The following is a 23,351-nucleotide window of genomic DNA, read 5'->3' as shown; positions in this document are numbered from 1 at the left end:
AACTCAAATCATGAACACGATGTTACTGCAGGCGCCTCCTCAGATCCCGCCACAACCATGGATCCGGACACTTCACTCAACGCACCAGAGCCGATAGCTAACGGAGAACCACAACAAAAGGAGGAAGTAGCTAAAGAAATTATGCTATTAGAGCCCAACGCAGATCATCCATCCTCACGATGGGAGACGGCTTATGTCTATGCTTTTATCGTCAAGTTTACTAGCCTGAGGGGGAAGGATGGCCTGGAGAGCCCTACCGAGTAAGTCGGTGTTGTTATGGGTGAGCTGTTGATGAATTTGTATGTTCCTCTAGTCTTGAAGAGGCGCTGTTATTTCCGGGTCCTAGCCCAGTGCTAGAGCAGGTGCTGGCTCGGTTCGTGTTGAATTTGAGACCAGGTTCAAGAAACACCGGGTATGTCCATCTCACGTGGCGTGTTGGCTCGACACAAAACTTACGCAGTCATGACATCAGCCCGAACTTGATTGCTCGAACAACCCAATCTCTGCTCGACGAATTCCTACGCACAAGCGAACGGAGCTGTTGGTGGGATGATTCCCTTCACCGTAATCTTGACCCTTTTGCGGGACATGAAGGTGATGTGTTCACATTACCATGGGAGACCAAGGTATGTATCAAACTTTTCGCCTTTGGTTTAGTGCCTTTTAACGATTCAATTTCTTAATCGGAACGTGATTCAAGTTGCAAATATTGCGCCAGCTGGTAGACTATCAGCTACAGCATTCGGCTCTTGTTCGTGATATTATTGACACAGTTTGGGGCGCACGTCCCGCTAAACACCGAAAGGGAGCCAAAAAGGAAGCACCTCCACCTGCCGCCGCAGGTTATACCAAAAAGCAGCTACTCGTTGAACCAATGGGCCAGGACCGCTCAAGACGACGATTCTGGACACTTGATGGTGAGCTGAAACCTCCATTTGAACCCTCCCACTATTAGTTTAGGGCCCCAGACCAGTTGGATTTTTGTTCGCTGCCAATGGGACACAGGAACTTACTACTCTGCCAAACCCCCTGCCCTCTCTCACTAATTCCACGTTTTATTCATCTGACCTCCTTTTTCTTTCGTCGCGTGATCCCCAGATTCCACACGCGTTTATGTATCTGGAAACCCGTGGAAGTCCCATTGCGTATTCTACGCTACATCCTCGACACGCGACGAGTACATGAACACGGTCGAATATCTCAAAAGCACGCTTCCTAAACCTCCTACAGGTATGTTCTTCATCCAACCAACCCCTAGTGCGTTTTGCGAGATGAGGGGAACGATTCTTGTACGGCGGAAAGATCATGTTGGATGCGATTATCTTGCTTCCGTCAGCCATCCGCTAGGCAACCTTTGCGCATTTCTTTTTAGTTTCTTGCTCGAGTGGGGTTACAAATATGAGCAAACATCAAACAAGACCCTGACATTGCGATTCTACAGGTAAATCTACGAAGCGCTCGAGATTTGAACAAGCACAAGTCGACCTGGTCGAGAAACTGGAAGGAACACACCTGGAGGCTATAGACAATGAGCTGAGTGTAAGCGGTCGCTTGACTTCGTTTAGAGATGAGCGCACCTAACTGTTTCTCCAGAGACTCGAGCGAGCGCGAAAGCGAGCCGAGAAACGGAACATGATGATTGCCCAGGCGGAACTCCGGTCAACTCGCACTCGCAGACAGACCAAGCGACCTGATTACGTATATGATGCAGATGTAAGTAATGCTAAGCGGCTCGGCTTGCTCGTCTTCTCATCTCCAACATGTATGCAGGATTTCGAAGACGACTATGCCGACGAAAATGGCGAACGCTCGGATGAGGAGTTTAATGGCGAGGCCGAGTCATCACATACTACACCGGACGAGGACATGAATGACTACACGCCAGATGATGATGACGATGGGGGCCTGCGTCGGAGCACACGGAATGCAGGCAAACGAGTCCGCCCCATCCAAGCAAGGCCAATAGGCAGACGCAGTGCTCGCTTGGCCGCAAATGATGCGGAAACCAGCAGCACCCGCTCGGGAGACGACGACATTGATATTACCAATGGCAAGATAGTGAAGAGGGCCAGGACCGCGACTGCCAGTCCGTTGCACGTAGATCGATTGAGTCTCGAAGGCGATGATGGAAAGTCCAAGTCTACTTATGTCAAACTAGAACCGGTGCCCGGCAAGAAAGCATCCAAGGTATGAAGAAACCCAGAAAATTGTATAGGCCGTTGCATGCTTAGCGCCTTTATTCGATAGTTTTGGTTCTATGCAATAGAATCGCCCAGTGGCGGAGCAGGATCCGTATCTATTGATCGGGAGTCAACAAAAAGCAGCCGTGATGGCACTTCCAGGAGCAGCATGGAGGTAGAGCTTCCTGGACAAACGAACGGATTAGGCCTCGATCTGAACGGCGAGCCGAAGGAAAAGTAGAGAGCGATATTCCGTGAATATTTTCTATTTCTTTTTACAGATTTGTATCCTACTTGCGCAAAGATGGCGCTAATTAGCATCTAGATGTTACATTCCCCACATCGTGTCGTGTAGCTGCTCCAGGAGCGATCCACGACTGCTTTCTTTTTCTTTTGTAAATTACGTTTCTACTATGATTATGGGAGGGCTTGCCGAATAAATCCTATTATATCGCAGTACAAATTGCACAGCACGCAACAGCATAACACAATCAAGGGGTTTCCCTATAAGAAATAAATTGCCTACATAGCTTACACTATCTTGTTGAATCCTCATCCGACTTGTGTACTTTGGAATCAGTAGGAATCGAAGTGACTGAGAGTTTGCGAGACGAGGACGAAGCATGTCCATGGTTCGCTTTCGGGATTACGGGCGTTTCAGAAGATATCGATGTTTGGGTCGCAGGCTGTGAATTCGATACTGCGGCCATTCGCTGGTCGAGGGCTTTCAGGGCCATTGCACTGTGCCAAGTGAGATGCGTCAGAACCAATCTATGGGTCACAAAGGCGAACCACATACCGCCTTCGTTCTGCTTCAGCCCGTGCACCACCGGGTAGAGGTGCATATCCTCCGTTACCAAGCTCGACGTTGTTTCCGTCGGGAACGGAAGAACCAGATGGGTGCACCAGGTTGAAGCGCACGGCGTATGTGTACACAAAAGTTGATAGTATTGATACCGGTTTGCTATTAGCCAATATCAGCATCGTGAAGCGTATGGACAGACTTAAAATATTCTTACTGAGCAATTGGCGGGAACCAATTCACAAACGCAAAGGTTTCACTACGGTCTCCATGAGTGGTCACGCCACCCAACGATCCCTCCAAGACCGTTCGCTTGTAGAAGCGTAACCAAACCCATGATACGACTGTACCTATGTTAAATATACTACATGTATAGTATAGAGATTACTTACGCCATCCAAACTGAATAAGAATAAAAGGAGCTTGATATCCGATGATGCACATTATATTAGAGTAGGTCACGTATGCCATCGGGAGTGTCTAGGCAATACCGTTAGAACGGTAACACAGAAAAGCTGGGTTGCTGCCTACCTTTACGCGCACTTTTATTACACCAAATAACTGTACTTGGTGCTCCGGGATTAATTGAGTAAAGGCAACCAGGATTCCACACTGTAATGCAGACTGGCCACGATATATCATTCCAAAGCTTACCATCGGATTAGATGGGGATTACACAAAGGCAATCAATCACTTACAGGAACAGTTCTGGCTTCCCAATAACAACGTACTCTATCCATGAGAGCCCAACAGCAATGACATTAGACGCGACAACCGTCACGAATATGAATTTAGCTGTCTCGATAGACCCCCATAGTCTTTCTAGATACCGTAGTGATGGAGGAACAACAAGCAAGCTCAGGATCAACTATTCACAGAATTTATCAGTATAAGGTCTGTAGCAATTGGGAAATACCAGCCTCTATGATATGCGTTTCGACAAACATGGAAGTTAAAAGTGTCCAAGGGTACCATAGCACAGAGCCAGGGATCACCACCAGATAGGGAAAGTGTTCTGGACCAACCCAGTTCATCAGGGATCGTTCTGGTCATGAATGGATGTTGGTTAATATGCAATGAGTTCGCGTGTAATATTCATACCACCAACAGGGGGAGAGTAGAAGCTTCCTAGTATGTACCCTAAGGAAAATACAACGGTGCATATGGTGAATATTTTGGTAGTTGGAGGTGTTTGTTGGATGAGAGTGAATGGGCTGCTAAGGAACGCCATTGCCACAAGCTACCAAGACAGTCTAGTAGCTATGTTGAGCGCGGTTTTCAGTCCCACAAAGTTGATCAAGCCTAATTTTCTAACGTCTAGGTCTGCAATGCGAACGTTCACGCGAATGTAATCTCGGGGTAGCATAAAATGCTCACCTAAATATAAAGGACTAAGCTGACTGTATTGAAACTACTCTACAGTTAGAGCTCCTGTCGTGCGACAGCTTTCCCTTGTCGAAAACCGGGCCTTAGCGATCCGAATGGTCAAGAATACGCTTGCAAACGTAGTATCCAGTTGCTGAGCGCTTATGGGCAAGATCACGTGTCAAAGACAGTGACACATCAATCCCCACACAATCCTCACCACCACCACATTCATCGGATCCCGCACCAACATTGTGTTCTTATTTGAGAACGTGCTGGGTGTCCGCTCAAAATGGTACTATTCATAGCAATTTTTTGACTCTACTACTAAAACTTGCACTTAGAGCGACGCCTACGATTTTCGCCCCGGTGGCTCCCTCAAGTTGAAAGGTGGAGGGGAGAAGAAGTAAGCATATAAATGATAGAAATTGTATCTATTTAGCAAACTATATCTTCGTAGGAAAAAACATAAATCCTCGTCCCAAACCTCTTCGAAAAAAGCTATTCTTGGGGAAGACCCAGTCGCCAAAGCAAAACCCGTTGAAACGCAAACCAAGGATAATTCCCCTGTCCCTTCTGGTAGTAGACACGAATCTCCGGCTGGTACTTCTTCGGGTAATGCTTCAAGTTCGAAAAAGACTGCCGCGGAAATTCGGTTCGAAGAGACTCAGCGAAAACGGGTAGCTAGTAATCATACCTTTTGAAAAGTGAATTTAATTAATCCGTTTTTAGCGATTGGAACGTGTTGCCAAACTTGCGTCTAAGACACACAAAGACAGAGTTCATGAGTTCAATGCTAAGCTTGAATCTCTCAGCGAACACCATGACATCCCTAAGGCAGGTTACCTGTTTAACTCGGAGTTTATTGATTTAACCTGTTTATTTAGGTCGGACCAGGATAAGACATGGAAAACTGCGTGCCTTTGTCCATATAGTTACTATTATTGGTATCGCGGATTGAGCTACAACCGCGATGTCACGCGGCTTGCGTTCGCATTTAGCCCAAATATATATATTACTTATTTCTCGTGTTTCTGTTGACTTCGCCTGTGAGGCCCACGGTGATGAACTATGGCCCAGAAAGATAAAGTGTGATACGGCAAACCAGGGAGCCATTTATCCATCAGAGTCCCGAAAATGAAATATTTCAACTCTGAGTTACACGCGTTATACACGAACAAGGAATAGCAGCTAACCGGACTGGGGTATCCGCAACTGCCATACTTGATCGTTATCTTGGATAACTGAACTTGAATGTATCCCCAGAAAGGGGCCAATAGATTCAACGTGAGGCACCAGAATGGTTGGCGATACGATGATGAAACTAGTAACAAGATGTGATATAGCCCAGAGCTAGTTAATAAAATAGTACCAATGTTCCCCGCACAGTTCAGTTATACTATACCTCCCACACAACACCCGAAAAAATTAAATACTCTCAGCAAAAATAACAACGTCTCACAAACTAAAAATTCAAGTTAGCGGAGCTCCAAATGCCTCGTGTGGCTCATGTGCCACTCCGAGTCAGTCCCCAGGGGTTTACTTTTATCTACGTAATTATAGCGTTAGTCTCGTTGTCTGAGAATTTAGCTTCGACAGTTGGTGTTACGGATAGCTTATCGACAGCCAAACTAAGATATCAATGAGACAATTCCATCGATCTCCACAGTACGATGAGATCTGCTGAAACGTGAGCATCAGCCTCCGAATGATACACCCGCTTCGGCATGCTGTAAATCATCGTTCTGAACGAGCACAACAAAAAAGGTCCCCTATAATCTTATACTAGCCCCTGTGTTTCTATCTCTCTATGCCTCACGCAGCATATTAACACTAACTACGTGTAACAAGCCCGTCACCCTAGATCTGGCCCATTAAAAACAAGCTTTGAGAAGGCAGCGTGTGGGTCATAGTTTAAAGTTATAGATTGCGGTAGTAGCTTTGCATACAGTGCAGTACTGAGCAATGGTTTTAAACTACTCAAGCTGCAGTTGAAACCGTAAATTTGGCTGCGATCTCGTCAAACAACTCCGACTTGGCTAACACGTCCTTAACGTATGGATGATCTGGGTAGCTCTGCGTTAAATCACTAAAAGGAGGAGTCAGATATGCGCGAGACAAATCAAGAGGACTAAGCTCACTTAAATTGCTCCTCTCCGGCCCCTGGTTTTCCACTTAACTCGGTTACAACCACACGTCCCACTGCAGCGTCGGCACTCTTCCCTACACGTTCCGCTTCTGCAAAATCTGCTTCTGCTTCAGGTAACTGTCCCTTCAATAGATGGGCAATGCCTTTGGCAGCGATAATCGAAGGATTAGATGAAGAAGATAGGAGCAGCGATTGCTCAGTGTAAATATAAGATGCTTGCGTTACACCAGTGCCACCCTGTGAGGCACAATCAAAGGCCGAACACGCATAAACTCTCCTTGATACTCACGGTTGCTAACCCTAGAGCTGCTTCGACTAGCTGGATTAATAAAGTGTCATCCGCGTGTTTTTTCGCCAATTCATACTCCTTTTTGGCAAGGTGTATTTGATTGATAGACAGATATGCTTGTACCGTCAAAGCAGCACTGTGTATACTATAATTCGCTACGAGAAATGCAAGGAAAATAGATGTAATACATACCATTCAATGTCCTTAGTGCCAGTTCCAGCACCGAGCGTGGTCAATGCTTCTTCGACCTCTCCTTCGCGCAAGAAAGCTGTAGCAGCAACGACTTTCACAACCCCATTCAAGGGCCCCTCCTCCCCTTCAACCTCTAGGCTCGCATCACGCAGTTCCTCCAAAGCAGTGGCCGAGTCCTGTCCTTGTAAGTAGTGAGCTAAAGCACGAACAGCTTTAACGCTGGGTTCAGAGTCGGTTTCTGGAAGGATGGCAAGAGCAGATGCTGTATCTCCCAGTGCGATGTGTGACCGAGCAGTATACAAGAGTGTTTGCAAGTAGTCGGGGGAGTTTTCGTCCGGAAGTGGATTTGCCGTCAATGCACTATAGGCACCTAAGAAAACTGATTCTTGAGATGGAAAAGGGAATCACTATCCATTTTGGTTGTAGACCGAGGGACGTGTCTCGGTCTCGCCCTGTGGCTGTGGTACCAAATAGCACGTGACCTCTCAGATCCTTTCTCGATCGGCGCGGGTAAGCGGGAACTGTTTCATGGAACGTGTACGCATCGTAGCAAGCCGCTCACCCAAGGTTTGGTCCCTTAATAAGTGTGGCCACTGGCGAGCTGGTCATGTTCTTCTCGTACAGCCTCCAGGACCCTGGCACGTCTATTTGATGTTAGCCCCAGAAAGGGTTGGTCATGTTCTTGTGGCCGAATGTGCCACTCTGGGGACACAGTCTTCCCTTGTTCGTTCCCAGACTGGAAGGGGGTAACGGACTCCCTCAGAAACGCAATCATCGGCTAACAAGTGAATCACATTTTCTGAAAACAGTAGGAATAAAGCTCTATATAACCCTGCAAGCGCGTGGAATTAAGTCTGAATAACCCCCATAGGTATCCGTCCCCTCTCGTCCCACTTTCTATATCAACCGAATAATACAACGATGGCTGGTGATCACTTGAAACGAACTGGTTACCGACACGGTGTACTATGCGAGTATTCTATTCCGCACTGGCATGGTTGAGTTGCCATGTGCATACAATCTAATATCTCCTCATAGTGATAGCCGCCTTGAGTGCCCTAGTTGCCGCAATGTATACACAATCCTCCTTCGTCCATCAAGTTTCCGAAACCGAGTACAGCATCTCACCCATTACCAGTGATGCATACATCAGTAGGTGCTATATTTCTGCGCTAAGCCCAACTGCGTGGCTATGTGTCGAGGTACACGCTGACTGGTACCCCCAACAGAACCCCATCAATTTTCAATTGCTATGATTATACTCAACGCTATAACTTGCGCATTGACCACTTTGATGTCCCTAATCATCGATTGGCACTTCGCCATCCACACCCCAGCTTATGTAGAGTTTGGGTGGGTGGGTTTGGCTGCCGGTCTAGAGCTAGGTGAGCTGGCGAAAAGAATTCAATCTTACTCGCTAGCTCATACTCTTTGATGATAAGCTTCTGTTGTTCTCGCAGGCATATCTGCACCCCAGGCAGAAGTTTGTTCACTAGATAAAACATCATTTGGGGTTTACGAGGGATTGGTAACTTCCGGGAGAAGGGTTTGCTCAAACTGGACGGCAGTTCTTGTCACATCCGTGATATCACTCATTATGTGTAAGTCATAAATTATTTTCAGCCCACAATTGCTGAGGTTTACCACTGCAAAGTCATTTTTCACTTCATGTGGCACATCATATTCCGCTTGTGGCATAGGGCGGCATTAGCAAGGCGCCCTACAGCTCCAATCGATCTATGGAATACGCCTATACCTAAATATTATCCCATCAATCCCCAGGAGACCGTAAAAAGGGAAGATGCAGCCTTCTTAGCTCTCGGCGAGAGGGGAATAAAGCCTGAAGATTCGATTGTCATGGATCCATATAGCCGTATCTTCAAGCCTGTTGCTGTACGAAAGGCAGAGAAACTTGTCAAAAATGGCACAATAGGGCACGAAATGCCTGTTGTCAATGTGATTGTTTCTATAGAAGACCGAGAAGCGAAATGCGTCCAAGGCAATGCATCCGAAACGACTCTCAATGCTCCACCCGGTATCGAACTGAATATGAAGGGCCCAAAGTTGCATTCACCTTCTGATTAGCCTCGTCGCATATCACTCGTTTCGTACATCGCCATCCATCACATACTGAGCCACAATGTACTGCTAGTCTAACATTGTAATTATTAACTCCTTTCTCTCCCTAACATATAAATAGTTTCGCGTGGCTCCTCTCGCTTAGGCCTTCTTATGTTTACGATGTACCAATTTTCGTTTGGAGTTGCTGTCTTAGCCATATCCATATCTAAATACAAATAGCTGTGGATGTATGCGATTACGTTAGTCACGTGATGATGACTGACATCGGAGGCAAGCCGAAGTATATAAGTCAGGCTGCGGTCTCGGTCGATCTATATCGATACTCGATCTTCAGCGATCGTACCATGGTGAACATTATTGAAACCTATATATCTTTTCAGCCCCTAACTTGAATATCACGTCTCACAGGATAACTTTATCAACCTTGCCAAACAAGGCTACGAGGCCTATAGCGAATCTCAAAAAGCCCAGCATGGCGGGCAAGGTTGTGAACCAATCTCATAAACATCAGTGAAGAATATTAAGTACGCTTTCTTCAGGTCAGACGCAACAAGGTATTGCTCCTCAAGGAGGCTACGGAGGCAAGTCTTCAAAACCAATTTAATGATTGGCTAGTAGTTTATTCAATGGTTTTGTTACAGGCAATCCAACGCAAGGTGAATACGGACACAACCAGCCAAGTAGCGGAGGTTACGGTGGACCTCAACTTGGTCCCTCAAGTAAGAAACAATGACCCAATAACATTAAATTGGCGTTTATTTGACGTACGCTTGTGGATCAGTCGATCAGCAGGCGGCTGTTCAAAATGCAACACAACATTCAGGAGGTACTGGAGACACTTCATTGTTTAGCACTGCACTTGGGTTCCTTAATCAAAACCAGGTAGGTTTCAACACTACATGGCGAGTATGAGCCCTAACGTGTAGTATATGTCGTAACCCGGACGTTAGGCCCAGCATACTGAGCCGATCAACGAACAACACGTTCAGAACGCTCATGCAGAAGCGTACGAGAAAGGAAAAGCCAGTAGCCTCGATGCTGGATCGCTGGGAGCTGCCGCTGCAATGCAAGTAAGTAATATGAGCCCCCAAGCTGGTTTGGATACTCATTTAGTTGGTAGGTTTTGAAAAACTTTACTTCGGGCTCGGGCCCGACCGGTTCTGGTGGGGGAGATAGTCGATCCCAGCTTATCGGCATGGCAATGTCAGAGGCCAGTAAACTTTTTGAAAGTCAGGAAAGCAAGACTGGCCAGAAGCAAGACGCTGTAAATTCGGCTGCAATGACGGTTATGAAACTACTTGTTCAGGTATGAGCGTGCTGTAATAGATTCTCATAAACTAAATTATGAATACTCTATTAGTCCAAGACAGGCCCGGGTGCCACCAACGCTGGTGGCAACGACTTTGGTTCCCTCCTCAATCTGGTGAGTTCACCTCCATCTTGATTATAGCGTAAGGGCCTATCATTGACAAGCTGCAATAGGCTTCTAAATTCTTGAAATAGGCTTGTTGCTTGTAAATATGCTAAATCACTGTTCCTGTACACGCAGCATGAATATGTAATCATGCATGGTTTTTATGAGTTTGGTGCTATGTATTACTATACAGCACCAGTAAGCCTATTGTGTGGAACTATTATTATCATTTACAAATCAAAGAAGGGGAGTGGGAATTCTTGCTTCAATTAATAAGACCTAAACTCAGCCCAGGGGGAATGTTTCTGTTCAGGATCTCCGCGATATTTGTCATACAACCTTCTCTTCCACGCTTCATTCCGCTCGTGCGACGTGGTATTTCGAGGCCAGGACGTGTTTTGAACGTAATCCATGCAGTCAATGGATTGTATTGAACACCAGAATGGTTCTGCTGTAGGATGTTTTTAAACATGTTCAGCTGCCACGTGCTAAGTATGATTTGTTAGTCTAACTTATCTCTTGGGGGATCATACTTATCACACAGCGTCACACGACCCTGCTTTGTTCATTTGACGCAATCATCTGAGACAGGATTCAATCTCATCTCGGTTTCAACAAGAATATTCATAACAGAATGAAAAGTGCCAGCTCAGTCAATCACCACCATACCTCATAGTTCGTTTGTGTGCACCTGAGTTTCGTCGATCCGCTCAGCCATATTCACTCGTTGCCTTTGTGAAAGCTAACAATGTTGGCACGACTCACTGATGTTCCCCCCGAGCTGATTTCAGACATTCTCATATATGTTACCGACCCAGTCGATCTTGCAGCCTTTGCATGCGCCAGTTCCTACCTTCGTTTCGAGGCAACACGTGCATTGTATACAACTGTAAAGCTTGTTTCACTCAAACAGGCCGTACGATTTTGTCGAACCATCACATTTCATGCTCGTAAAACCACCGGCACTTTGCGAGAGCATCCAGGCGTGCATGTCCAAAGCCTTACATTTCGGCCTCGGGCACTACACACGGAATATCCTCCCGTTCCACTCAATGCTCGTCGCAAGACCGTCGATCACACGCCACGTCCAACGGCCACATTTTTTAGATTACTATCCAGGGCTATTGCTGCTTTGCCGCACCTCGCTATGTTGGACCTAGCATGGGGTTTCCTGTATCGTCACACGCACCCAACATGGACCCTTGACCGCATTGGAACCCACAAATTCTTGCATACGGTTCACATCGATGGGGTAGAGAACGCAGACGCATTAGAGAGGTTTTTGGCACGTCATCGTCCAAGTGATAGGGACGAAGGATGCGTGGGAATCAGCAGCTTTGAAAACCGCTCCTGGTTGGACTTGCTCGATCCTTTATCGCCCCGAGGCGCCCGAGTTCTGAAACAATTTACCCCAGGGTTACTTCCGGTTGCGAACAGTTTCTCAGGGCCGGCAAGTATGTTGAAAAGCATGGGAGTATGTGCGAGTAAATTGGATAAAGTCAGAGTGTGGAGTTGGGGGTATGGGAGCGCCGATGAAGAGCTATCAGGTATTCATGAGGCATTGGCGGGAAGCAGAGACATATCAAGCCAAGGAGACAAGCCTTTTGGATGCGGAATTTCCGAATTCGCATATGTCTCTAAAACCTTGGTAGAGGATGTCATCTCATTAGCTGGAACGTACCTTCCCGATGTGGTCCATTGACTATAGAGGTAAGCAGTTTACTGCCCGTGCTTTGAATAGTAATTTAATGCAGCATGGATCAGGGATACGAATTGGGGAAGACTCCCTTGCCCGAAAAGCTGCCCAACTTACCGAACCTCGAGTCTATCACCATTGTCGCACGAGCGACCAGGCCAACGGAGAAGCCATCCAGATATCCAGCGGTATCGTTCACGAGGGATTCGCTCGGTCAAATTGAATCAGCCACATCCGAGATCAATATCCTATCGCTGAGAGAGGGGTCTATTGCACAACCTGCAGATACTTCAGAAAGGCAGGAGGGGTAGCTAGAGCATGGCTTCAGTGTCGGGAATCTGGTACACCTCGTCTTCAACGCATCTCGTGGAGGCCAGGCCCAAGGATTTTCATAGTATGGGTCCGTAGGCGTTGGTTGGGATAGGAATACGGACCACCGAATAATGCCGAGCACATAGAAATACTTTGTTTAGAACTTGGTAATTTGGGTGATAGAGTACTGGTACATGGGTAATGGTCAACTCTTCATTGGGTTAGCAACAAAATTTCCTACGTTTTAGTGGACGCGGTACTCCTGATTTGGGTTCCGGGCGCCCTTTTGATTCGCGAGCACGTTCTATCCACTGGCGGTCTTCTTGAGTCATGAGAGAGTAAGTCGTCCGGTTGCGAGGCCCAAGGGTGGTGGCGAGTGGAGATATAGATACACTAAACCTTCCGGGAGATACAGGGGGCACGGGTGGGGTGCTCCGGCCCTGAGGCCGTAAATCAGAGCTACCTGTAGGTGGTACTCGCGAAGATGGTGCAGAATTGAACGACAGAAGTGGCATTTTGCTCAGCAATTCGCGATATCTTCGGCGCATGAATCTTGATTGCGGAGGAACGGCCAAACTAGTTCCAACTTCTGGTTCCTGGGTGTCTGGGATGCGTTCAGTGAAACGGCGAGGCGTCTTTGGAACAGTGACTTTGAGAATATTCTTCAGCACGATGTATCAAGTCGAATTCTTGAGTTTTGGCCACTGGTAGTCCTAGTTGTCTGAGCCGCAGAGATGCTTTTGAGCTAGTTGTACCAGAATTGTTTGTGGCTCTGGCTTTATCGGAAGGTAGTGTGCTTGCGTTATCTGGGCTTGGTTCGACTACTTCAATCTCCGTCGGTACAAGTGTTTTTGTTGGTTCTTCTCGCCACCAATTCCACCATAGATTTCGTTCCCTGCGCTCCGGAAGCTTTCCTAACCATCCACGCCTATCCAGTGCCAGTGAAAGTGCCAGTGGTTCATCGGGCTGGACTTTAGTACCAGGCTTCGTGCGCGCCAAAGGAGAGGACAGCAGGGCCTTGAGTGCGGGCGCGAAGGGAGGGGTCTGGTGTCGGTAGGATTGGGCGAGTTACCAGTAAGCTTGTACATGGCCCTGAATAATTTTTAGATGAGTACAAGGTGAGTGTTGGTCATACCACACACAAGTTCTGGTGGCGAATTGGCCCTGAAACTCCATAGGCAAATCTGAGGGGTCCGCGCCACGGCGGTTTTATCACCGTTGTTAGCAGCTTGCAGTTGCCTCAATTTCTTTTTCACAGAGTGAGTATAGCGATATGTAGCTGTGATGAGATCCATACTTGTCCGGCGGTTTTGATTTTTTTGTAGCGCAGGCTTTCGTCACAGAGTGAGTATAGCGATATGTAGCTGTGATGAGATCCATACTTGTCCGGCGGTTTTGATTTTTTTGTAGCGCAGGCTTTCGTCTAAGACTCGTGCATTCTTCCTAAATCTGTCTCTGATGTAAATAGAGTAAGTGAATCTAAATTAATTCTGTTAGAACAGCCACCGTAGCAGGTAAGAAATAGGATTTCTGGGTTGCCGGCTCGGTTCAATGAGATATAACGCCCATAATTAACCGATCGATACATTCTAGTGCAGACATTTGCTAGCCATGGATGAAGATATTTTCGACAGTGTTACTTGGACACCCAGGCATCCGAGCCTGTGCGAGATCCATACGACCCGGAGTTCCAAACCGAAACTGTCACGTCTCCTGTGCAAACGCCTGGAGTATCAAGCGCCAGTGGGCCCGGATACAGACAAAGTGTGGACTCAACCGGAGACGGAGATGCGAGTACACCTAAATGGAGCGGCTATTTGTTTGTTCAAGTCAAGGACCCCGTGAAGGAGCTCGATGGCACGAAAGATGTCTACATATCATACAAAGTTGAAGCCCGTGTAAGTCGACTGTATGGATAGTCTGACATAACCTTAGCGAACATATATTAGACCAATTTGCCAACATTCTCTCAAAGTAATCCATCTGCTCGTCGGAGGTTCCAGGATTTCGTTTTCCTTCGCGAACATTTGTCAAGAGACTTTCCAGCATGCGTGGTGCCGCCGTTACCTGACAAGCATCGGATGGGTTAGTTTATTGTGCTTTTGTTGTGTGATTTTTATTAATTAGAGTATAACAGAGTACTTAACTGGCGACCGCTTTGGTCCTGAGTTTGTCGAAAAGCGTCGCCTCGAGTAAGCCAATGTTCAGCTCGCCTACTTTTGATTCATGTTCATGATTAATTCGTAGTCTCCACCGATTCCTCGAGCGGTTGGCCCGTCATCCTACACTTCAACGGAGTACACTCGTTCGCGCGTTCTTTGAGTCCACAGAATGGGTATGTTTCATAAACTTATTTATCACAAATCACAACGCATCATCACCCCCAATACATCAACTCATGTTGTCGAATACTATTCATTCGATTCTTTACTTCCCGCGTAACTTGTATCGTTCCAGTGCTCATCTCGACTTCTCTAGAGTGTACAGATGCACGCTCATTTGACCCATCCACCTCATCCGGATGACCGGGACCGCTCCCCAGCATCACCCGCGAAACTACTTGACGCGGTTTCTGACACGCTTCTGAACGCGTTTGCTCGGGTTCGGAAGCCTGATGACCGCTTTATTGATATGCGCGACTCCGGCGATAGATTTATTGAAGCTTTAACGATACAAGAAAGACTTTGGGGTCGTAGCAGATCACGCACAATAGGCAAGTACAAGCCCTATCATCACTCAGAACAGGGCATGAGAATTCTGGGGACCGGCTTGTACGATATGACCGAGCTAACACTCAATTCTTTGTTAGATATGGCCGCCGATTACCATGACCTTGCCGTTGCAGTCCAAGGCCTTGGTTTCTTGGAGTCTGGGATCACAGACCCGCTCAATCATTTTTCCAACACGCTCCTCGAGTTTTCTGCGCTTCTGAAGCACAACGTGAGTTTATTTTTATCTCGCCCATCGTTCTGCCCGGTCCATTATCCCCAGCTTTTGACTATACATGAGCACGTTGCAATGCACTCTCCGACTTTCCATGCTCCATTGATATTGATGTTCTGATTTTGATTTTCCAGGCCCATGACACGGCCGATCCTTTATTATCTCACTTACACTCCTTACATCAATACGCACAAACGCAACGTGCTGTACTTCGTTTGCGAGACCAAAAGCAGTTGGACTTTGAAGAGCTCTCGGACTATTTATCTGGAGTAACCGCCGAACGCGATCGGCTTTCTGCTCTGATTAGCGGAAGGGCTGGAAGTAGGGCTGGATTGGGACAATTTTTGCGAGAGAAGGTCGATGCTCTGAGAGGTGCGGATGATGATCGGAGCCGTGTGGAGCGGATGGATAAATTGGATAAGAAAATAAAAGAGGCAAGCAGGGTATTTCATTCTACATTGCAGGAAGCGCGCTTACACACACACTTTCAGCTCGAAGAGGCTGTTACCAATGCCAACGAGGTTTCTAACGCGTTTAGTGACGAAACTCTCAAAGAACACGCCATTTTCCAACATGCTAAGCGAGCAGAGATGAAAGAAATGCTAGGGAATCTCGCCGACGGCCAAATCGAGCTGTATAAGTCGGCAATGGAGGAATGGGACCGCATTATTCCGATCCTGCAGCGAATCCGCGTAGATGTATAAGCGCACGACCTGGATCTATACTGGGTTGTATACCTGTACATCGATTTTATTTGATCGCATGTGCTTATGATTTTCGATTCCTACATCAGAACGTGTACATTGGAAAGCGACATGAACCCTATTACATGCTGTGATTAATATACCTAAGATCATCGGACTCGCCCAGTGGACGTAGAGTACAGCCGTGCCGCGATATTCATACTTTGTAGTTCCTAAAAGGGTTTAGCGATACCGGAGATAGGGCGACTCCAGCCAACTCACTTGGATAAGTAACTTTGCAGCATATGGAATGTGCAGTTGCGATATTGCGACCTTGTTCTTGCAGGCTCGGCACTCAAACGTCTGTTTCTTTAAGTTCGCAATGGCTGTGAGTCCGCATCTGCAAGCGGGTGGTCAAAAAGAGTCTAGAGATCCTAAGGTAGGAGGACTCACATGTCACAGACATGCAGCCTATAGGCATCACTAGCCTCGAATAGAGCTCCTTCAAAAACCCGGCAATGCCATGAGAAATCATGCAATCACGCTAAACAGCAATTAAATTAGCCACGTGAAAATAGTGCTGTGCCAATCTCAGCCTCACCTCCATCTCCCCAAATCGAAGACCTCCATCACGACTACGACCTTCGACTGGCTGGCGAGTCAAAATCTGAACAGGACCACGAGCGCGAGAGTGGATCTTATCGTCTACCATGTGCTTCAAGCGTTGATAATACGTTGGACCAAAGTATACTTGCGCCTGTAGCTTCTTCCCCGTGTGACCGTGATACATGACCTCGAGGCCGCGTGATTGGTAACCCTTTTGCTGCAAGAGTTGAGATACCGAATCTACTGTGAGCTCGGTAAAAGGTGTCGCATCCCTTCGTTACCCAACAAGGTCGCAACCTTACTGAGTAAACACTCGACAAGATGGCCGATGGTCATTCGGGAAGGAATGGCGTGTGGGTTGATGATCAAGTCGGGCGTAATTCCTTCAGCAGTAAAGGGCATATCTTCCTGGCGATAGGTAATCCCAATTGTACCCTTCTGACCGTGCCGGGAAGCGAACTTGTCTCCAGTCTGTGGAACACGTGTCGAACGCACACGAACTTTGACAAACTTGTGACCCTCGTGGTTGGTCGTAATAAGCACTTGGTCAACAATTCCATTCTCTGTGCTCTTGAGCGGAGTGGAAACGTCGCGTTTGGTATGACTACGAGTGCGCTGTCCAAGCTCTTCGCTATCTGCCTGCAAGGGGGCTGTTTTGCCGATAATAATATCTTCACCCGTCACACCAGTTCCAGGTGCGATGAAGCCATCAGCTTCCAACTTGTCATAGGTACCGTGTTTCATGCGAAGTGTGGTATCTCGGGTGGGCTTTTCGAACTCCTCCAAATTTAAGACGCCAGCCTTCTTCTCGATATCCATATAGCTTCGATAGTACATGCTACGGAACAATCCTCTGTCAATTGAGCTTTGATTCATAATGACTGAATCTTCTTGATTATAGCCACTGTAGCAGAGAATAGCAACGATGGCATTTTGACCGGCGGGTAGCTCTCGAAACTTTAGGTATTCCATTGATCGAGTCGTTGCAAGTGGCTTTTGGGGATAGTATAGAATGTTCGCCATCGTGTCCATACGAATTTGATAATTCGTGAGGTAAATACCCATTGCTTGCTTACCCATAGCGGATTGGTAAGTGTTACGGGGCGACTATTCCAACGCATAAGCAAATGAACGCATGCCTATGTGTAGGGAGACTGACCTGATTATGATCCGGGAATGGGATGATGCTCGCACAAATACCAAGAATCATGCTGGGATGAATCTCGCAATGTGTCCAAGTGTGGATATTGGGTACACTCTTGACACGCGCGGTGCCAGATGGATCCCAATCGGGATCGTTCACGTTGGAAACATACCCTCCTCCCTCTATACGCCTTGAGTTCTCGAGATCCTCGGGAGTCATGCTGATCATAACAGTCTCCTCTTCGTCTGCGTCAAGTAGTTCGATTACGCACGCTTGACTAATTGCTTCCATTTGAATTCCTGGCCTTCTTCATCGACCCCATTCTGTAGCCATTCAACGTGCTTCTTTTTGAGGGTGAGTTTCTGTTGCTCGTCGACAATAAACAAAGGTCGGCAGATGCGGCCTGCATCAGTGTAGATACGGAGTTCCTTCTCGCGGATATCGCGAACAATACTGACTTCCGAATTGATGTGATCCATGCGCCGTAATCGGTGTAGGGTTTTGACCAAGTTAGGAGCGTCGCGGTGAATACCGAGCCAGACACCATTCACAAAGACTTTGGTCGCAGAAGCAGAGTTGCCGGTTGCCACGTTCTCTTCTAGGCTCTCCAAGCCCCACTCTTCCAAAAACTCGATAACCGGCCCAGACAAAGATCCAACAGAGATGCACGACATCAACGATAGGTTTTTTACGAGGCCGCATGCCTGTCCCTCTGGAGTCTCTGCAGGACAGACCATACCCCAATGGGTGTTGTGTAATTGACGTGGCTTGGCTATCTTGCCCTCTCTTCCGAGTGGGGTGTTGCAACGTCTGAGATGCGAGAGTGTAGACGCAAAGGTATATCGATTTAGCACTTGAGACACGCCTGCTTTAGCCGACATGGACTTCTTTTGGTCGCCCCAGTTGCCAGTGGCAAGGGAATATTTAAGGCCATTGGTTATAGTATTGGCCTTAACTGCCAAACGAAGCTGGAATTCGCGGTTCGATTCGACGCACTAAGTAGGATTATATTAGGATAACATTACGTTGAAAAACGAGGTAGCTTGCCTTTTGTAGATATCGATATACATCTTTGGTAAGCTTCCTGAACAACATACGAAAGAGACTAGCCAACAGTGGTCCCGCTAGATCCAGGCGCTTTTTACCGAAGTGATCACGATCATCAAGTTCGCGGCGATCAAGCGCAGCAAGAAGCAGTCGGTGAATCATGTACCCAAAGAAGAAGGCCTTCTTAGTTTCAGAGCCCTCTGCCATTGAGATGTGTGGCAGCATTTCTTTTTGTAGAATCTCCTGTGCATAGCGCAACCGCTTTTCCTTGTTCAAACCCGTCGTAGTTCCACGTGACCCAATAAAGTCCAGTGCATTCTGTCCTCAGTGGATCTGTTCAGGTGAGCTCTAACATGTCACCTACGACAGCCACTTACGATACGCTCCTGGATCACAAATCCTTCGTCAATGCACGGTTTAAGCATCTCGAGCATTGAAGTATCATCCCGGTCGTAGCAGATGTGTTCCAGAATGTCACGATCGGAAGTAACCCCAAGTGCGCGAAAAACAACCCATATTGGAATATCGTTCTTGATGTAAGGAAGAGATGCTCGAATTACGTTCCCAAGCTGGAACAAAGTTCTAGTATCTTAACGTCAGATTAAGGATAAACTCACAGTTTTATCTTGATTCCTATGAAACATCTTCACCTGCATAGTACTTATCGTCTTGCCGCCTTTTTCGACCGCACTCCGAATCTCACTAAGGAACGAGATGGGAGAAGGTTGGGCCTTGGCAAACACATAAACGTGATTTCCAGCCATCCGCTCCTGTGCAATCAAAACCTTCTCGGAACCATTGATAATGAAGTAGCCTCCCTGGTCAAGGGGACATTCATTCAAATCATAGAGGTCCTTCGACTCAAGGCCTTTAAGGATGCAAAATCCAGAGCGAAGCATGATAGGGACCTAACTCGCAAGGATGAGAACGAACTTTACGCAGAGAGGAATATTTCGACCGACCTTTCCTATCCAAACTTTGTCCGCCCGTTCCTCCAACCCATTCCCTTCAGGCCGAAATTGAGTTTCTCCATTTTCGTCCTCGAAACCATGCAAGACACGTTTTGTCATATCGACATACAGAGGCGCTGAGTAACTGCAAACCTGTTAGCGAACTAGGGACCATTGATCCAACAGTTGAGTACCCACGTTAAATTCCTCAAGCGAGCTTCTTGAGGAAATACAGGTACAACGCTACCATCCGCTTCAGTTATCGTTGGCCGGCTGAGGTAAATCTGGCCAAAGCGAATCTCATAGCGTTTAGTGGCGTCGTTTTCGGCACCCGTATGCTGGTCGCTCTGATCTAGAATAAGATCCGCGCTCTCGTCCACCAATTCTTGCATAGTATTTTGTACAAACTCATCAAAGGAGTCCAATTGCTGCCTGACAAGGCCCTTTTCATCGAAAAACGATGTTATGATCGTCCAGCAATCCTCCTGCGTGATTTCATCATAGTCATCCACGTCGTAATCTGCTTGGTCCTGGTCTCGATAATCCTCGTAGTCTTGACTGTACGCGCCATATCCAGCTTCGAGTATCAGGTAGGTAATTATGTTCTCTGTCCTGGACCAGTGGCTTCCGCTTACCTCCGCTCATAATTGCAGCAAAAGTAGGATGTTGTGGGACCCGGTGAGAACAATCGCAACAAATCTGAAGGGACCTATACAGCCGGGCAGTTATTTTGTATCAAAATGCACAGTACAGATGAGTGCCGGCAAATGTGAGGATGCATAAACCTGAGTCAAGCAATGCCGACTCACCGAGCCACAAACGCGGTTACGAAGGAAACCTCCAAACACGCTCAGAGTAAGCGCCAATAGCTCACGTGATATTATTAAGTAAGATAGATTGAGTGCCTAAAATTATACCTTCTGAGGAAAGCATTGAACGATTAATTTTGATTATAGCCTCCTGGAACTTGCCTTTTTTATAACGCCATACTAGGGAATAACTATAAGTGCTCCTGAAGCCCCAAACATCTCAGAGCCAGAGTCTTCGGGACACATATTGTGAACGATGCTCGCATGGAAGCAGCCCAATGTTCTCAAACAGAGCCACTTTGTTATCAGATGGTTTCACCCATTGTATGGCGTAAATCGAAGCGATCGGTGTTACCACAGCCGCTAAGGAATCCTGTCGCCCTTCGATTCAGTGTCATCACCAGCTTTTATGGAACTCGTATTTTGAGCGTTTAGTTTTCAGCGTAGTATACTTGACCATGGGTCAACAGCACCCATCATATTGGTTGGCGTCAGTTACATAAATGATTGTATCCTGCTGCTTATGAGCTCTCGCTTCTATGTTACTTCAAGCCTTGAGCATAGTGGACAAATGCGCTGTGATCGAAGGATTTGTGTAAAATAATATTTCGCACTCCGCTGCACCCCGTACTATGGCCAGCAAAGGGTCTATCTAAGAGCTTGTCGGCCATTCATACGCCCCGGCCGAAGATACAATATTCGCAATGGGTATCCGCGCCGTCTTACGTTCCTAACTAAGCCATCTCTTTCCCTTTTACCACCATCCCCCCAATCTACACTCCAGCAACTCTCGTGAGCGTTCCCAGCATGATTAGCCGTAAGCCAAGTGCGAGTACCCAGGTATTCGTTTCAGAGATATAGACGCTGCCGTTCCAATCCCCCCAACAGAGTCCCATGATAATCTATCTTATCCCTGTAAGATCGACATTTTTTGTCGGTATACCAACAGGATAAACAGTATCACTAGCGCCACTTGAATATACCAAAGGATTTGGCGTATTTGAACAATATATGTGCGTCGCCTGCTCTTGCCGCTCCCCATAGCTGAAACCCTCTCCCTCCCATCATCCCCACCCCGGTCGTTCGCCACCAGTTTTGAACCCTTAACAGGTCAATGTTGAATGTCTTGCACAGTACCCATAGTGAGAGCCGAGGTGCCACATAGGTATAGCCCGAAGGCGCCCTCTAACCGGAACAGCTGCCATGCGACCAGCCACGCATCCCATGAACGCTCATATTCGTTGCCGGTATCAACTCAACACCTCACTCCAGCTTTCCCTTCGATATGTATAGTCGGAGCTAGACTCTGGTTTCTCAAGCACGCGCTAGATTTTAGGACCCGGGGGACGATTTTTTTACCCAGCACATATCCTCCTCGAGAGAACAAACATGCCCATGTTTTAGTACCATCGGGCTGAGTTTGAAAGAGTTCTTCATGATAATATACCATCATTCCCTGAAGCCCTAAGCCCATGTCCATGTGAGCGGTCGGTCGAAAGAGGGCTCTCTTTAATACTTTGTGCACCCTATCTATCCACTTGCATCTCCATAAACAATTTAAGTGATGGCTTCTTCATCTCAAGGTCTCTCAGCGGACCACAACGAGCCAGGGAAAGATACAGACTCTGAGACTACAAATGGTATCTCTTTGACTTTGTCTTGTATGCGCATGCTCTTCAGGCTCACGACAACAGTAGTGGACACCGGCCAAACGTCTGAGAAGCTTCTAGGAAAACGTCGAGCACGAGAATCACCCGGTGCCTCCAATCTCCAAATTCAAGAAGAAGACTCACTTAGTGATAGAGACGCCGACTGGGAACCTGAAGATATCGAAATCAGTATATCACCTCCCGGCTCGGCATCGAAGTTTGTACGTCTGGCATCGGAGCCGGACGATAGGAGCCAACACAGTCAAAGCTCACCTGGCCCAAGCCCTGGTCCAAGTATGATCCGTGGAGTGAGGGGCGCCGTGGCTCTTCGACACCGAAGGACTCCGCGTACAAGATCTTCGGGAAGAGAAGGGTCCTCAGGAGAATACGACTCGCTACCAAATGAGGCTCCGAATTTTAGCTGTCGCTGGGTTCCGCTACAATTTCCTGAACAAGAGCCTTGCAAGGAAACTTGCACTCGTCTCTCAGACTTACGTCGACATCAGCGCCCCCATTTTGAGATTGACCTCAGCTATGCCAAAGAAAAACTGGATGAAGTGGCGGTTTCCAAAGCTCAGGCGGCACTAGATAGATGTGCAGGACGTGGACAATCTTACGCTTGCGAAGTGTGTGGCAAAGTCTACTCGCGCCTTGATGCTGTTGCTCGTCACCGTCAACAGCCCCAGGGTAAATATTGCAAGTAAGTGGTCACTGCAATGTTCTATATGCGCTCACCTTTTATCCGCAAACAACTATACAGCATAATGTACAAGAAAATGCGTGCAGAAGAAAAAGCACGTGCCAAAGAAAGTCAGGGGCTGGAACAGAGGCTGAGGGTACAGAAAGGGAAAATGAAGCGGAGATTAAGCGAGAGCCAGAAGAAGACGAACAAGAGGAACAGTATGATGACGAGCACGAATATGAACACGAACACGAATACGAACACGAGCAAAGGATAAAGGAAAAGACGATGAATAAATGTGAGCCGAGTCAACAATTCAGGATGAATCAGCGAGGGCGCATATGGCGTATAAAACAG

General features: G+C 47.2%; 10 protein-coding genes across 10 annotated transcripts; 6 read left to right on the top strand and 4 right to left on the bottom strand.

Moving 5' to 3' along the window:
• Positions 1-57: 57 nt before the first annotated feature.
• RhiXN_11548 (uncharacterized protein) lies at positions 58-2,421 on the top strand (the record flags this gene model as incomplete). Its single annotated transcript, XM_043331363.1, has 9 exons — positions 58-260; positions 314-412; positions 461-626; positions 701-917; positions 1,099-1,230; positions 1,442-1,539; positions 1,594-1,713; positions 1,771-2,187; positions 2,248-2,421. The coding sequence occupies 9 exons, from the start codon at positions 58-60 to the stop codon at positions 2,419-2,421; spliced, it is 1,626 nt and encodes a 541-aa protein (XP_043184873.1).
• A 295-nt stretch (positions 2,422-2,716) lies between these two features.
• On the bottom strand, positions 2,717-4,035 carry RhiXN_11547 (integral membrane family protein; the record flags this gene model as incomplete). The annotated part of the gene is made up of 8 exons (XM_043331362.1): positions 2,717-2,921; positions 2,980-3,144; positions 3,200-3,326; positions 3,375-3,462; positions 3,526-3,631; positions 3,681-3,850; positions 3,899-3,904; positions 3,955-4,035. 8 exons carry the CDS (start codon positions 4,033-4,035, stop codon positions 2,717-2,719), a joined length of 948 nt encoding a protein of 315 aa, XP_043184872.1.
• Positions 4,036-4,639: 604 nt separating this feature from the next.
• On the top strand, positions 4,640-5,308 carry RhiXN_11546 (uncharacterized protein; the record flags this gene model as incomplete). Its single annotated transcript, XM_043331361.1, has 5 exons — positions 4,640-4,642; positions 4,692-4,753; positions 4,808-5,027; positions 5,080-5,188; positions 5,235-5,308. The coding sequence occupies 5 exons, from the start codon at positions 4,640-4,642 to the stop codon at positions 5,306-5,308; spliced, it is 468 nt and encodes a 155-aa protein (XP_043184871.1).
• A 1,019-nt stretch (positions 5,309-6,327) lies between these two features.
• RhiXN_11545 (coatomer epsilon subunit domain-containing protein) lies at positions 6,328-7,392 on the bottom strand (the record flags this gene model as incomplete). Its single annotated transcript, XM_043331360.1, has 6 exons — positions 6,328-6,436; positions 6,489-6,733; positions 6,786-6,921; positions 6,978-7,153; positions 7,187-7,347; positions 7,386-7,392. 6 exons carry the CDS (start codon positions 7,390-7,392, stop codon positions 6,328-6,330), a joined length of 834 nt encoding a protein of 277 aa, XP_043184870.1.
• Positions 7,393-8,047: 655 nt separating this feature from the next.
• Positions 8,048-10,562, top strand: RhiXN_11544 (chitinase; the record flags this gene model as incomplete). The annotated part of the gene is made up of 10 exons (XM_043331359.1): positions 8,048-8,129; positions 8,207-8,362; positions 8,420-8,578; positions 8,632-9,012; positions 9,701-9,778; positions 9,841-9,941; positions 10,010-10,129; positions 10,180-10,365; positions 10,420-10,482; positions 10,542-10,562. The coding sequence occupies 10 exons, from the start codon at positions 8,048-8,050 to the stop codon at positions 10,560-10,562; spliced, it is 1,347 nt and encodes a 448-aa protein (XP_043184869.1).
• A 659-nt stretch (positions 10,563-11,221) lies between these two features.
• Positions 11,222-12,392, top strand: RhiXN_11543 (uncharacterized protein; the record flags this gene model as incomplete). Its single annotated transcript, XM_043331358.1, has 2 exons — positions 11,222-12,166; positions 12,228-12,392. The coding sequence occupies 2 exons, from the start codon at positions 11,222-11,224 to the stop codon at positions 12,390-12,392; spliced, it is 1,110 nt and encodes a 369-aa protein (XP_043184868.1).
• Positions 12,393-12,702: 310 nt separating this feature from the next.
• RhiXN_11542 (complex 1 LYR-like protein) lies at positions 12,703-13,776 on the bottom strand (the record flags this gene model as incomplete). The annotated part of the gene is made up of 3 exons (XM_043331357.1): positions 12,703-13,085; positions 13,132-13,525; positions 13,597-13,776. 3 exons carry the CDS (start codon positions 13,774-13,776, stop codon positions 12,703-12,705), a joined length of 957 nt encoding a protein of 318 aa, XP_043184867.1.
• Positions 13,777-14,092: 316 nt separating this feature from the next.
• Positions 14,093-16,128, top strand: RhiXN_11541 (uncharacterized protein; the record flags this gene model as incomplete). The annotated part of the gene is made up of 7 exons (XM_043331356.1): positions 14,093-14,116; positions 14,170-14,379; positions 14,431-14,566; positions 14,619-14,673; positions 14,729-14,816; positions 14,960-15,421; positions 15,559-16,128. The coding sequence occupies 7 exons, from the start codon at positions 14,093-14,095 to the stop codon at positions 16,126-16,128; spliced, it is 1,545 nt and encodes a 514-aa protein (XP_043184866.1).
• A 149-nt stretch (positions 16,129-16,277) lies between these two features.
• Positions 16,278-20,499, bottom strand: RhiXN_11540 (DNA-directed RNA polymerase III subunit C6; the record flags this gene model as incomplete). The annotated part of the gene is made up of 13 exons (XM_043331355.1): positions 16,278-16,340; positions 16,390-16,493; positions 16,561-16,651; positions 16,709-16,956; positions 17,016-17,820; positions 17,873-18,039; positions 18,129-18,852; positions 18,926-19,222; positions 19,282-19,473; positions 19,522-19,812; positions 19,867-19,999; positions 20,053-20,431; positions 20,490-20,499. 13 exons carry the CDS (start codon positions 20,497-20,499, stop codon positions 16,278-16,280), a joined length of 3,504 nt encoding a protein of 1,167 aa, XP_043184865.1.
• A 1,728-nt stretch (positions 20,500-22,227) lies between these two features.
• RhiXN_11539 (C2H2 zinc finger) lies at positions 22,228-23,271 on the top strand (the record flags this gene model as incomplete). Its single annotated transcript, XM_043331354.1, has 3 exons — positions 22,228-22,303; positions 22,361-23,012; positions 23,073-23,271. 3 exons carry the CDS (start codon positions 22,228-22,230, stop codon positions 23,269-23,271), a joined length of 927 nt encoding a protein of 308 aa, XP_043184864.1.
• Positions 23,272-23,351: the final 80 nt, after the last annotated feature.

Source organism: Rhizoctonia solani, chromosome 12, assembly GCF_016906535.1.
Source record: "Rhizoctonia solani chromosome 12, complete sequence".
In the NCBI taxonomy this organism is placed as follows: Eukaryota; Fungi; Basidiomycota; class Agaricomycetes; order Cantharellales; family Ceratobasidiaceae; genus Rhizoctonia; species Rhizoctonia solani.
The sequence above is the reverse complement of the archived record's forward strand: the minus strand, read 5'-3'. Positions and strand labels throughout refer to the sequence as shown.